The sequence below is a fragment of the Lemur catta genome, chromosome 18 (genome assembly GCF_020740605.2).
Source record: "Lemur catta isolate mLemCat1 chromosome 18, mLemCat1.pri, whole genome shotgun sequence".
Taxonomy (NCBI): domain Eukaryota; kingdom Metazoa; phylum Chordata; class Mammalia; order Primates; family Lemuridae; genus Lemur; species Lemur catta.
The window spans coordinates 17,136,837-17,152,377 of record NC_059145.1 but is presented as its reverse complement, the minus strand read 5'-3'; the positions used below and the strand labels follow the sequence as shown (position 1 = coordinate 17,152,377).

The 15,541-nt window shown below is 34.2% G+C and overlaps 1 protein-coding gene across 1 annotated transcript in view; it reads left to right on the top strand.

The window, feature by feature from the left end:
• CHL1 (cell adhesion molecule L1 like) overlaps positions 1–11,470 on the top strand; it is a 192,504-nt gene extending 181,034 nt beyond the window's left edge. Inside the window, exons 25-28 of the mRNA XM_045530402.1 lie at positions 1,563–1,724; positions 2,374–2,505; positions 4,234–4,306; positions 7,512–11,470. Coding sequence (XP_045386358.1) covers positions 1,563–1,724; positions 2,374–2,505; positions 4,234–4,306; positions 7,512–7,728 — 584 coding nt within the window. The 3' untranslated portion in view covers positions 7,729–11,470. The remainder of the gene's footprint in view (positions 1–1,562; positions 1,725–2,373; positions 2,506–4,233; positions 4,307–7,511) is intronic.
• Positions 11,471–15,541: the final 4,071 nt, after the last annotated feature.

Here is a 15,541-nt window from a genome sequence, read left to right as displayed (position 1 = left end):
TTTTCAGGGATCTGCATTTTCAGTATTCCAGCTACTGCCCCCTTCCCCAGTTGACACTGATTTTTCTTCTGTAGGCATGTCTTGCCATATTTACAGGAAAAAAAATTGTAATCTATTTTCCCACTGGATTTCAACATGATCTTTGAAAAATATATGTATATTTCCACTGAAGAGATGCATCTTGATATCACTAAACATTCTGAAATGATGACTTTTGTACAAATTAGAATCTACTACTGTGTATCTTTCTTCTTGTTGTTCTTCCTAAATAGATCATTTTAAAGTACTTGGCATTTATTCAAAGAATGGGGTTTGCTCCACAAGCATTTTTTTTTTCTGATTGTTTTTTGGCTGTCATGTCAATTTGCAAGTAGATCACATTCCATAATCTAAGTGGGAGAAAAAAATGGAGTTAATCAGAAATATTCTTTTTGTGTCTTTAGTGATTTGAATAAATCACGTGCTTTGCTCTATTTTTCAAATTATGTTGCCCTACTTAACATAATACTAATATTTCTGTTTTTCAAGGTCAAAACTAATTGTATTCTGTTTTAATGATGCTCAATCTTAAAGGCTTTGCTCATATAACTGGCCTTATTTCTTCCATGGTGCCATTTTTAATGAAGCCTTTTTGTTATTTAGTAACTATATAATCAATTTTCATTCTATGGTGGAAAGGTGTAACTAAATATTGATGTGTGACACATAACCACTTAAAATAGAGTGTCATAATCCCTTATATTTTCAGTAAGGAACATATTTTATTTCATGTATAAATTGCTAACATCTTCTGGTTTATATTTACTATATTGAGTGAATTCCTAGCAAAACTATGGATCAAATACAAAAATATTTTAGATATTTAGTTACAAGATCAGAAATGAATATATTCTAATTAACTTGATTCATTTTGATCTGCTACTATGAGATTCTATTAACATATTGACACATTGATATTTTTTGAAAATTATTAATTTCTCACACCATTTTCAAAATGGCACTAAAACCATTCCATTTTTATGTACCTGTAAACTTGAACTTTATGTAGCTTAAGTTTCTATAAATTTCAAATATTTTCGATATGACCATGTTATGATGGTACTCCATCAGCATTTATGGAGAAGATTAAGGCAAAAAGTAGTTAGTTAAAATCGTAATATCATAGCAATTGATAGCAATCAGTCAAAGTCAAAAAGGCCATATTCCATTTCCCACTAGGTATATGAAAATACAAGTTGCACAAAATTATATGGTATAATATTTTAAAGTCTATGGATTTGAGCCATTCATGTGACCAGACAGATTTATAGTAACATTTCATCCACATGTACATCATTTTAAATAGCCATGAATTGAATTCACTTCATTTATCCCATTTCAATATATTCAAAAAGAAAGTCTTGAAATGTTGATTTCCTTGATTTCCTGGTAATTCAAGAACTGAGAAAAAGATGGTATAAGTGGCTTTCTTATTCATATCTCAAATAACAATATTTCCTACCTTTTATGTCCTGCTTTTCAATGATTGTAATTTATATGATTTAACTGTGTACATTTCTTAGGTAAAAGTATCGGGAAGATATCAGAAGGAGTAAATCTTACTCAAAAGAATCACCCAGTAGAGGTACTTGAGCCAGGAGCTGAACATATAGTTCGCCTAATGACTAAGAATTGGGCTGATAATGATAGCATTTTTCAAGATGTAATTGAGACAAGAGGGAGAGGTGAGAAATGAGATTATATTTGGGGCAGTCTTAGACAGTAAATCTGTGTCCTGTAGATCATTCAATGTTACGTACATCCTATATTAAAGATAAAAATAGTAAGTACATTAGCTATAAAAATCATAATTTCAAATTATTTTGGCATAACATTTTAAAATTATCAAAATGAAAAATGTTCCATGATGGTCCAACTTTTCCCTGATTGTTTATATCAGAGTTGTTGCCTAAAAATATCTCCTGCTAATTAACACATGGTAATAACACAAACTAAAAGGAAAAGAAAAATTAAATAAAACAAAACCCACCGAGGCTCCATGGTGATCTGCTTATAACCAAGGCAGCTTGTGCTTTGCTTCCTTTCTGCTGCTTCTGTATTTAATGTCATTTGCCTTCACTGTCCTTCCTTGGTTTTCCTCCTCTGAATCAAAGGCAACTTCAAAAAGCCCTTCCTAAATAAAGAAGGAAAGATTTGTCAGTGTTCCCCCATTGAATTGTCCTTCAAATCACATTCCCTCTGGGGTCATTCAAAAGAAAAATAAAATTGATTCTGTTTTTTGTGTTTAAAAAGGATGTCTGATTTTCTCGAAAGTAGTGTAATACCAAAGATTGTTTCTAGTGTTCAATGTTGTGACTTCTCTTTATACAACAGAATATGCTGGTTTATATGATGACATCTCCACTCAAGGCTGGTTTATTGGCTTGATGTGTGCGATTGCTCTTCTCACACTAATATTGTTAACTGTTTGCTTTGTGAAGAGGAACAAAGGTGGAAAGTACTCAGGTAAAACTGTTTCTCAATGGGATTTTCAGCTTATTAAATTGTATTTTCTGGGAGCCATTCATCAGAGACATTTTCTTTTAAATTACACATTTGATTCAAATTTCTATTAGCAAATTAGATATACAATGTACTGAGAGGGAAAACATTGCTAAATTAACTAACCAAAGGGAATATGTATGGTCTGGAATATTGTTTCCAGTTGGTTACTTGCTTTCTAGTTTCTAGTACTTAAAATAGGCTCTAACAAGGCTTATAATACTTCCAAGCTTCTCTTGTCTATTTATAAAATATCAGAGATATTGAGAAGACATATTACTAAGTCACACATATATTTTAACATTTTAAGAATAAGGGGTCCATCTATAGCATGCCCCTTTCTATATCCGTACACAACTCAGATTTTTTGCACTAGTGTTTTCTAATAGTACTGGCTCCACTAGTCAACTTTGTTAGAGTTGACCATTGCTGGGAATGCATTCTTTATTACCATGACGTGTGTTGAATACATTGCCTCTTGAATTAACGGTACATGAAATACAAATAAAACTATATAATGTTTGCCATTACTTTAATTTCATTCAACTTCCACATTTGTTTTGTCTTTTTCAGAGATACATAACTGTATTAACATTATTTTTTGCTTAGTATCAAATATTTTATAAAATGTTTTTATATAAAATATAGGGAGATTTAAATCCCATTACTATTACTTTGATGATGTTGAAATTAGTGAGAACTTCCTTATTGGCTTATGATTCGTCTAGCAAATATTTATTGGGAACCCATCCTGTACAAGAAAACAAAATTTCTAAGTTTTTATAAAATGACATGGATAGTTTATGCAGTTATTATACATGTTATTTTTTTCTCTGAAGATTGCATGATTATGAATTAGATTCACAATGACTAATGAGCATTCTAATTAATTAATTGGAAACTTTAAAGAGACATAGCATTCCCCTTTATATCCAACAAATAATCATTTGTGAAGTGTGGTCCTATCCAAATTCTAAAGTCAGTTCCTCAAATGATGCCCTTAAAAGAAAAAAAGTCAGCATTTCATATTACAAGGAAACTAAGAAAATCTCCTAGGGCTCTGCATATAGTAGTAAACAGTTCCATGAAGAAGAGTTTTTATTTGAGTTTTTTATTTTAGTAAAGGTAATACAAGAGCTTTCTTGTCCTGCATCCTATTGTAGAATAAATCTAAATTTAAAATATCAGTATAGACCTGAATATTCAGATTGTTGCAGCAATTTTCAGTAAGAGAGTGATATAGAGCAACCAAATGTTTGACTTTTTAAATACATTATAGTTTAAGACATAGATCTGATAGGGACCTATGTCATCTTCAAAAAGTTTGGACGGTAAAATGAATATTTAGTAATTTGATCTTCATTGAGAGACCAAACTAAGTTGGAGTCTTCCAGTAAGATTTGTTGCCCACATAGGATGGAGTAGTCAGATGAAGATCTGCAACATGCTGGACGTCTGATGACAAATAAGTAGAGTCCAGAAAATCCTTTTTCTTTTTTGTTTACACACAGAGATAACTGTTGCAGATACAGGCACAAAAACAATCAAGCAACAAGAAAAAAACTTGCCTCACTGGTTTCAAAAGATTTGAGCGATGCTGTTCTTATTGATTGCCTACCTTTCAACAGCAATGCTAAAATGTCTTCACAAATTCATTGTATTACTTTCCTTCTATTGCTTCCTTATTTTTAGTGAAAGAAAAGGAAGATTTGCATCCAGATCCAGAAGTTCAGTCAGTAAAAGATGAAACCTTTGGGGAATACAGGTAAACATAAGATTGCATTTTAAAATATATTAAAACACATATTAAACACATAACATCAAGTTATAAGCTTAAATGTATAAAATATTTTTATTCTTAAAATAAAATTTACAGAACTATATTGTAATGCCCCTATAAAAGAATATTTTGTACAATCAGGGCCTACTTAAGTGACGGCAACTGATTTTCTGTGTACAGGGGTGGGAGTATATAAAGAATTATAGTTCTGGTGTAAGTGTAGGACACTTTTCTTGAAGCTCTGTGTGTAACACAAGGACACTGTTTTTATTGAGGTTAAATGTCTATTTGAGGTAGCTAAGACATCTTAAGGCCACTCTTTAGCACGGCCATTATGATTGTATTCACTTTGCAGCTACCGACACATATCTGTATACCTACTGTGTGTACCTGCAAAGCTAAATAAGTTACAAATCTTGTCCTCTAAATAAACTTAATATGCAGAGAAAAAAAACTTACACATGCAAATACTGTAATTAATTAAACAGAATAAGAGAGCACAAGAGGAAGCAACTATTTCTGCATAGGAGAGATTTTGGAAAAAAGATTATCTAAAAGAGATAAGCTAGGACATAAAGGATGAAAAAGAAAGAAAGAATGAAGCAAGGAAGGAAGGAAGAAAGGGAAAAGAGAAACAAAGGAAGGAAGAATGAATGAATGAATTTTGGAACTTTGCAAATTGTGCTCATCACTATTGTATTAGTTATCATTTGCTTCATAACAATTACCCCCCAAAAACTAACAGTTTAGAACAATGAACATTTATTATTTCAAAGTCCTCATGAGTCAGGAATTCAGGCATGGCTTAGCTGGGTACCTCTGGCTCAGGGTCTCTCATGAGGTTGCAAAAGGGCTTTGACCAGGACTGTGGTCTCATCTAAAGGCTCAGCTGGAGTAGAATCCACTTCCCAGGCCACTCACGTGGCTGTTGGCAGGATTCAGTTCCATATGGACTGTTGAAACAAGAAGCTTCAGTTCTTCACAGGCCAGAGATCGTCTTTAGCTCCATACCATGTGGATTTCTTTATAGGGCCATGGGCAACATGGCAGCTGGCTTCCTTCAGAGTGAGTGAGCAAGAGAGCAGGAAAGAGCACCCAAGTCAGAAGCCATAGTCCTTTCACAGTCTAATGTTGGAAGTGCTGTCTCACAACTTCTGTTGTGTTCTATAGGAGTGAGTCAATAAGTTCAACCCACACTCAAAGGGAGGGGGTTATGGAAGGGCTCAAATTCCATGAGAAGGGGATCACTGAGGACCTTTCACAACTTTTCAAAATATTTTTGAAAGACAATTAATATTAGTTCAGTTTTATAGGCAAAAAAAACCCTAAAACAATGCCTTGTCTGGAAACTCATTTCCCCATACTCTGCTGCTTATTTAAAAAGATAGGTAACATCATCCCCTGCATTATTTCATGGCATCCCTTTACAGTAATTCATGTTTTCTAACCTCTTTCCCCAAAACTGCACATTCATCAGGAAAATTGTCTATTCTCCACATTATTCCAGGAGACGGTTTTACCAGATACTATGCCCTTGCACAACATGAGCCCTCATCCTACTAGCTTCTGATAATAGTTTCTTCCTTATTTTTCTTCACTATTCGTTGCTGGCTCTTAAACCAATGCTACATCTTTTTTCTTGATTTGTTTTTGTAACTGCAATATCATAATTCTGGAGCCAATCACTGTATCAGTCAGGATAGTTTGTGTTACGCTGCTATCAGAAACAACTCTAAAAGCTTTTTGTTTCTCAAGTTACGTGTAGTTATGTGTCCTACACAGATTACCCTGATCATCTTAGTCACTTAGGAGCACTGGCTAGTGGATGAAGAAGCAGGGTCCCCGCAGCAGTGGAAACAGAGCATGGCAAATTCAGCACTGGATTTAAATCTTCCACTTGAAAGTGACATATGTCACCATTGCTCACTTTATTTTTGGCCAAAGCAAGTTAAATGTTGATATGTAATTCAGAGTGGGTGGGAAAGTATCACCCTGCCATGTTCCTAGAAAGTTGAGAGCCAGACATATTGGATGAACTGCACTGATGAATATCACTTATTATAAAGTGCTATATACATTTTAATTATATTTTTCCACAGTCTTCTTTTTGAAAAATTTCTAAGATCATTTATTTGGTGTACAGCTTCATCATGTAATACTAGTAGGCACTTAAAAATATCTTGATCAAAAATTTAGAAGATTGTATCATTGGATAGGCATTTTTACTGTCTCAGAGTTGCTTTTGTTGAAGAATAAAATCCATCCCATAAATACAGTGTACTCATATTATTTATGTTCTTAAAATGCCAGCCATTTCTTTTTGTTTTAATTTAACAAAACTTGAGTTTGTCAACTATATTAAAGAAGGTTCTTTGGTTTCCAGGAACAGAATATGATTGATTAACCTAAACAAAAAAGATATTTTTGGAAGGATATGGGAGAATCTCAGCATCAAAAGTAAAGACAGAAGATCAAGACATGGGGTCTGGGAACTCTGAAAGTTCATGAAAGCAGGGGAAATAACATTTGTCCTCTGTCTTAGTCCATTAGGGCTGCTGTAACAAAACAACTTCAAATGGATGGCTTATAAACAACAGAAATTTATTTTTCACAGTTCTGTAGTTTGGGAAGTGTCAGGTCAAGTTGCCGACATTCTCAGTGTCTGGTGAGGGTCCACTTTCTGGTTCATAGATGGCACCTTCTCACTGTGTCCTCACATGGTCCAACACATGTGGAGCCTCTTCTATAAGGACATAAATCCCATTCATGAGAGCTCTACCTGCATGGCTTAATCACTTCCTAAAGGCTCCACCTCCTAATGCTATCACATTGGTCACCAGGTTTTAACATATACATTTTGGGGGAACATAGACATTCAGACCGGAGGAGCCACTATGGACGTCAACAGGTTGAATCTGCACAGGTCCCACAAAAGCTAAGCTCCCAATTTTAAAGGGAAGCAGAAAAGTTTTGAATAATAGAAAATTGTTTCTCAATTACCCACAATGTACAAATTGGTTATGACTTTTTAAACATGGATTTGTGGAAGTGTCATTTGAGTTTTATGTATCTGTCTTCAATGCTAATATGAATGTCCTGAAAATTATAAGACTTTAGCACTGATGAATGAGTCTTGCTTTATATGAAAATGAATATTAGATTTTGTTAAACTATTCTTTTTGTTTTCTAGTGACAGTGATGAAAAACCTCTCAAAGGGAGCCTTCGGTCCCTTAATAGGGATATTCAGGCCACAGAAAGTGCTGACAGCTTGGTTGAGTACGGAGAAGGAGAGCATGCCCTATTCAATGAAGATGGATCATTTATCGGCGCTTATGCTGGATCTAAGGAGAAAGGATCTGTTGAAAGCAATGGAAGTTCTACGGCAACTTTTCCACTCCGGGCATAAACACAACCTGTGTAAGCCACATTACTGGTTCACCTCAACTTTCTGTATGTGTCTGTTCAAGGGAGCAAAAACTTTCATATAGGATAGAAACATGTTGGCTGAAGATTTCATCCAAAATTCAACAACCTGCAATTATGTTAAGAAAATAGCACTGCCTTCAAAAAATAAAATACCAAGCCCTTCCAGCCTATGTTTCATTTTTGTTTTTGTTTTTGTTTCCGGTGCTCAAAATGCAAAACACAAAACAAATCCTGTATTTAGATTCACTGCAGTGGAATACAAAGTACTCATTCAGTGTACTCCGTATTTGCCTGATTTAACTGTTCGATGTGTTTGCATAGCTGTTGCTACCGTGTGGATTTATCTCCATATGCACGTTTGTATTCAATCTCTGAGAACTGTCTTAGTGACTTTGCTTCACTACAGGTGGAAAGATCATAGGTAAACTGGTTATTTAAAATGTAAAAAGGAATATGAATGTCTTATTAAAACAGTTCACTGAATATATACAGTCTAAATTTATTATTTAAATTTTAGTAGCAAAAATCTTAGGTAAACAATCAACTAGTATTTATTGAGCTCCTAACTATTTGCCCAGAGATGGTCATGTGTGAACAGAATTATAACTTTTTCAGTTTCAACATGAAATTTTTTTTTTATTTGTATCAGTTATGACATCGACGAGCATCTTTGTTTTTTGTTTTCTGTCTTTTCCTTAGACTACATTTAGCTGCAAAGGAAGCAGTGGTCAGAAGGTTATTTTATTAAAGGATAGGCATAAGGTATCCATTGTTCTGGATTATAATAGCTATATCTATTTAATATCTTCATTTCCAAATTGACTACTTTTACCTTTTTCTATGTTTATATAATGGTATGCTTGCATATATTTCATGAATGCATTGTACATATTTTGTTAATATTTACACAATTTAAAATATAGATGTGTTTTATTTTGAAGTGATAAAAAGAACATTAACAGGCATGTGTGTACAGCTAGAGTATGTAGTAAGATACCATTTTCAGCATTTCAGAGCTACAACCAATAACATGAGGTTCCAAAATGGAAGACTTTGTATAAAGTACTTGGATTTTGTTCTTATATTGCTTTGTTCAACAGTCTCAAAATAAAATATCATATAAATATTGAGGGAAATGTTTTCATATTTTTAAAAATATGTTTTTGTTATTGAGTGTACGCCTACTCTAGCCACCCCCCAACACAGAAAAACTGTTTACAGTTGAAATTCCTATACGTATGTTTGCCTATATCACATTTTAAACATCTTTATGGTGAGACTTTTTCCCTGTATGTTCTTCTTCTGTCACAGTAAGTACAAATTCAGAGAATTCATTTCCTGGTACATGGGCTGTTGGTCCTTTTAAAATTGTACACCAAGTTGTTTTAAAAGCAGTATGAAGGATTGTGCATGTGTATCAGTAAAGTTGTGTTCAACTTTTCATTTTATGGAAACATTTTTTCACCTGACCCTGAAATTCTTAACTGTGTTTAAGTAAAATCAACTCATATATTTATTTTACTTTCTTTTTTGAACTGTAATTATTGGTGTATACTGTTAAATCCTCAGCTTTGATTTATGTGATGCCTTATATTTCTTGGGGACCAAAATTAGGGGCATCTATAATGACCAATGCAGTAATACACATGGAATATCTAATTGTCCTTTTAATATCACATATCCTGTAAAATGCATAGGCAGGAAAAGAATGTCTTACTTAACACCATAATTCACGGGCTCAGGATTTGATCATACTCCCGGAAGGAAGCATATCAAAACGGGGAGGCATCTTGGTCCTCCAACCACCCATCCATCAGGGCAACTTGAGCTCCATCCACGTATGATTTCTAAGGTGCAACTTTTCTGCAGAAACAGTCATCATGTTTGGATTTATGTGGGAGGAAGTTGTGGTGCTCAGCTATCGATGAGGGAAAGGTTAGAACTTGCAGGTTTAGTTCTGCTACCATTTTATTTCCTCTTCTTTGTCATCAGCCAAAAAGCGGTTTGAAGAGTCATGCAGGTTGGAAATAATGTCAAAAAACAAACAAACAAAAAAAACATTAGGAGTAGATTCATTAGCAATTTAATAATCTGTAAGTCAGAAGTTAACACAAAGATTGAAATATTTGCTCTTCCTATACTTCAATGTTTTCCTTCGGTTGTCTGAGAATCAAGGGTGTTCCTATTTATGTTTTCTAAATGGTCAAAACTTACCGATATGAAAAATGAGATTGGATCATGTCTACTGTTTGCTATCACCATTACTTTTTCTCAATACTATTTGGCTTCTATTGAGAATCTTTAGCACAGAAGAAATCGTTCCAGGACTGTACCTGATTTTAACTGTGAAATTATATTATCCATATGTTTTATGAGTCAGAATAAGCTTCAAATGAAAAAGCAAGGATCCAAGTAAGTTAAAATGGATTTCATTCTTTTCCCTCAAACAACCAGTAACAGAGCCCATGATGTACAATGGTGATTCTAAATGGGTGATAATTAATTGCAAAATGCCCACTGAGTGATAAGGCAGCAGCCAATATTTAGAACTTTGTTCTTAATTGGCTTTACACTAACTTTCTCTAGTCTACTGTCAGTATTATTTTAATAGAATAGGTTGTATATAATCTCAAAGATGGTTGGTGGGGATGAGTTCCTAGAGAGTTGTCCAAGGGTGGGAAAATCCAAGTTCTCTTCCTGGTTCCAGCACTGATTTTGTACATAAACCTTAGGCTAGTTGCTTAACTCCTTTGCTTCAAACTGTCTCAATTCTAAAGTGCTAATGATCATCTCAGTTACCTTATCTTTGTCACAGGGTGTTCTTTTTTATGAAGAAAAATTTGAAAATGATAGAAGTTAAGATGCCTTTTGACTTCATAAACAAACCTTTAATCTAATTATGTATCTAAATGTCACCTCACACACACCAACTCAACTTTTTTCCTGTGAGCACATAAATATATTTTTATAGAAAAACAAATCTACAGAAAATAAAATGTCTACTGTTTAATGAACAGTATGATTTGCACATGTCATTGAAAATTATTAATCAGAAGAAAATTAAGCAGGGTCTTTGCTATACAAAAGTGTTTTCCACTAATTTTGCATGCTTATTTATAAGAAAAATGTGAATTTGGTGGTTTTATTCTATTGGTATAAAGGCATCGATATTTTAGATGTACCCATGTTTATAAAAATGTAGAGCACGATGAAGTTATGCTGGAAGTCTCAAATAATATTTTTTCCCTATTTTATACTCATGGAAGAGATAAACTAAAGAGAGGACAATAACAAGAAATGTTGGTGTGTTTTTCTAAGCATTTAAAACATAATTACCAATTGAAACCCTAAATATGTTTACATGCCATTAAAATATGATCATTGTAACAATTTTAAATTGATTATAATGGGATTGGGTTTGTAACCTGTGGTAGTATATATCCTAGTGTTCCTATAATGAAATAAGTAGGGTTCAGCCAAAACTTACTTTGTTTTGTACCTTAAATTGTTTAATTATATTATCGAAAGAGATAAAAGGTATGTAGAACAGATTCACCTGATTACCTTTTCCTTTGACTTAGATTAATATTCATAGTAGAACTTTATTAAATGTGTTTGTATTGTAGGTGGTGTTTGTATTATGCTTATGAATATGTATGGTTTAAAAATATTTTCATTATACATGAAATTCAACTTTCCAAATAAAAGTTCAACTTCATGTACTCTAAAAATGTTTGTATTCTGTTCTATACTGCTGAGAAGAGTCGGAATTTACCTATTAACCTTAGCTAAAGTTGCCTCTGATCCAGGAATATCTATAAATGATATATAAAATAAAGTATAAATGAGGTATAAATAAAATATTTTTATTTCAATTACAGTATTTACAAATAGACCATTTAGTATCATCAACACCTATAAAATGGATTATGCCAAAAAAGTTTATACTTAAGATAAACATAAATTTAAAATGAATGAATCTGGCTATTTTGTGGAAAAATGTAGAGATGTCACTTTTCAAAAAAATGTCCAATATGCTGTATGGTCAAATAAGGCTAGTAGATAATTTTGACATGCTCTTTTATAATTGGGATATCCAATCTGGTTCAGTAGACACTCTACTGAAAATTGTGACCTTTAAAAATTGTTTTGTCTATACTAAGCACTTTACATACAGCATTGTATTTAACCCTCGAACAACCTTATTTGGTTTATAGAATTCAGGCACAGGGAGGTTAAATATCTTAGTGTATCACCACCATGGTCTAGCACTAGAAATTAAACCCAGGGCTCTTTGACTCCAAAACCAGTGCTCATAATCATTGTACTAGTATATTTTTTCATATCCTTACTCCTCTACATTCTCTTGAAAATGCTAAAGAAAGGTGAGTTTAAGCTTAATGCTGACTTATTGATCATGTTTACAAACTTCTTGGTTTTAAATTATGTGATCAAGACATACAATAAACAATCAATCCTTTATTGTATAAAATTGTTGAATGCGTGCAACCTGAGAAGTAGTAATTCAAATGTAAACTATTTTTAAATGACTCTCACACATCTCATTATATTCCACTCACTCTTTTGAGAAACAGAAGAAGAATAGAAAGTTGTTACCGGAAGTGGCTTCAAAAATAATTGCTCTAAATATTTTTAAGTTGGTATTTGTGATTCCTTATCAAAAATCAGAATCTATGTTGTGACATTTCTCTTCTTGTACTATTCTCATTTGTTTCCCCATAAAATATGACATAGAGAATTTTCCAGCCATATATCCTTGGCTTCATGGCATTCTGTTCACAAAGAGACCTTATTGCCAAAATAAATCAGACATAAGTCAGATAAACATAAGTACAACACTTTTCAAGGACATTTAGTTTAGTATGTTGTTAAGCATGTGTTAATACCATGAGGTTTTCATCATACATCACTTAAAATGTGAAGCAATGTCTTATATATACATGAGTAAAGAAAGGATATGGAAATTGGAAATTCCCAGATGTTACCCGAAAGAAATAATATATTGCACTATAACTCAAAGATATAAATTCTATTAATAGGTGGGGAAAAAGGTATCATTGATTAGTCTATTTATAACAGAATGAAAAATTTAAAATTTGCCATACTAATCATCCATATAATTTTTTCCCCCGAAAGAGGTTTCTTGAATCACTGATTTTGTAGAAAATAGTATTTTTGACCAAAATATTTTGGGAACGTTGGCAAAAATAATTAAATTGATATATCTACTGCATTGTACATCTCTAGGAAGATATGGCATCCAAACTTGCTGGACCTTGGAATTCTTTGCAGACTCGACTTTAGGTATCTTTCCCACTCTGTTATTTTCCTAAGATATCTGTCCTATTCAAGACTTTGATTGCTATGTGCAGACGGATGACTTCAAGTAATTTTTAGCCCAGGACTCTTTTTACTTGACATCTCTCTGATGTCTGAAGGATATTTCCAACTTAACGTTTCAAAAGTGAATGCATAATTTTCCCCTTCCAAATCTGACTTCCCCCCACTGTACTGTTCTGTGAATGGCAGCAGTACCCATCCAAGTACTCAAGACAAAAACCCAGGCATCTTCCTCCATATCAAGCTTTCTCCTTCAACTCCCATGCTCAATCCATCACTAAACTCTGTTGCTATTTTCTCCTCTGTATCTCCTGGATCTGCCCCTTGTCTACACTGTGACCACTTTGGCTGGACCACTTTTCTGCTGAGTGGTCTCCCTGTGTCTACTCCCTCTCCCTTCAAACTGTTCTCTAGTACACAGGCAGGGTGATTTTTGAAATGCAAATCTGTTCATGCTGTATGCCTACTTACAACAACAACAACAACAACAACAACAACAACAAAAATTGGCTTTCCATTTCTTTTAAGATAAAAACAAAAATCTTCAGTTGGCCTTCAATGCCCTGCATGGTCAGACCCCTACTCAGCTCTCAAGTCCCTTCTTTTCCTGTTCTTCCTTTCCTCTCTTGTATCAAACACATCTTCTACCCTGCTTGAGGTTCTCTAGGCCTCATCTGTCCTGCACCAATGGCTGTTGGAGTGAGCATCTGTGCATGGACTACCACTGACTAACTTCAGGTGAAAATGCATCCTCACACTGTGGCGTGAGATGCTGTGAGACTCTGCCTGGTGCCCATTCATGCTCAACTTGGAAGCATGGAGGGGTTAATAGCTTGTGGAGCAAACATTTTCCAATGAGAGAAGAGAGCCGGTGGATAAATTCCAAACTTCGTTTATCCTATCTTGCTTTCTTCCTTCCTCTCCTATGCACAATGGTCCCATGGGATAGAGCCATCATTTGCATTCAACAGCTGCCAACTCAGTAATGTAACTTCTATTGGTTCTCCCTCCTTCCCTGTCTCACTCTGTCTTTAGACTCATGCCTACTACATAGGATCGTTCTCTGTAACAAATGAGTAGCCCATACACTGATTGCTGTAGACTCCGTTGTTAAGGAATCCAGGCTCAGACTCTTGTCTTTTATGAACTCCAGGTAGTTGCCAAATTCCTTCCTGCCCCAACACCTTTACATTTCTTATTTCTGCTTCACAGAATCACTGACCTGCTTTAAGTTTAGTATTGTCTCTCCAGGAAAACTTCCCAAGACTGCCATAACTAGTAAAATCACCTTATTTTAGTGTAGCACATTATTATGTACCGCTCTGATTTTTATCATGAATCACTGTTGCAGTTTTACTTTTATTGTATGGCTATTTGATTACCATCTCTATTTCTCCCACTAGCCTCGAAGTTTTATAAGGGTGGCAGATGCGTCTTTATTTTCACTGGAAATACCAACCATCTGGCACGACGCCTGGTATCTAATGACCATTTATTAAATATCTGCTGAGTAAAAAAATGACAGTAACAAAGAGGAGATATTCTAAATAAAGGATGCATCTGAGAAAATGCTAGTCCAGATGCATGAAAGAAGTCTGTATTTGCACCCCCAACTCTTCTCCCCACAGTGTTGTTCAACTTAATAAGTGATCCCACCATCCACTCAGTAACTCAAGCCAAAATCTTTAGACTCATTCTTGAATCCACTCTTTCCCTCACTGTCCTACAGCCAATCCATCACTTCCTACAGCACTAACTCCAAAACATATTTTAAATCCATTCCTTTTTCTCTACCAACCTTGCTAACATCCTAGGCCAAGCCAAAGGTATGTATCTCTTTCCTGCTAGTGGTCTTCTTGCTTCATTTTTGCCCCCTTCTCCAATCTATAAAACAAGCCCAGGGAACTTTATAAAGTATTATTCAGATTGTATTAATAGTTTCTCAATAAGTTTAGCCCAAATCCCAAATTCTTAACATGACCATATATGAGCTAGCCCCTGCCTACCTTATGACCTTAGCATATATACTCTGCCCCACAGCAAAGCGGGGGCCACTCCACCCTTCTGTGTGTTTCTGGAGTCCACCAAAACTTATTCTTGCCTAAGGACATTTACAATTCCTGTTCTTTCTGTCTGGAATAGTCTTTTCTCAAATCTTGTACAAATTGGCTTATTGTCATTTATAGCTACGTTTAAAGGTCAATTTTTAAAAGAAGACTTTTCTGATTACCAGCTCTAAAATAACCAGACTCTGTTACATTATTCTTTTTTATTTCTTCATAGCAATCATTACTATATGAATTTATATTCTTATATGATTTTTTTTCTTCTCTGTTCCCACTACAACTTAAGCTCCAGGAGATCAACAACTTTATCTTGTTCACTGCTTTCGTACCCAGGAATACTCCCAGTATATAATAGTTGCCAAATTT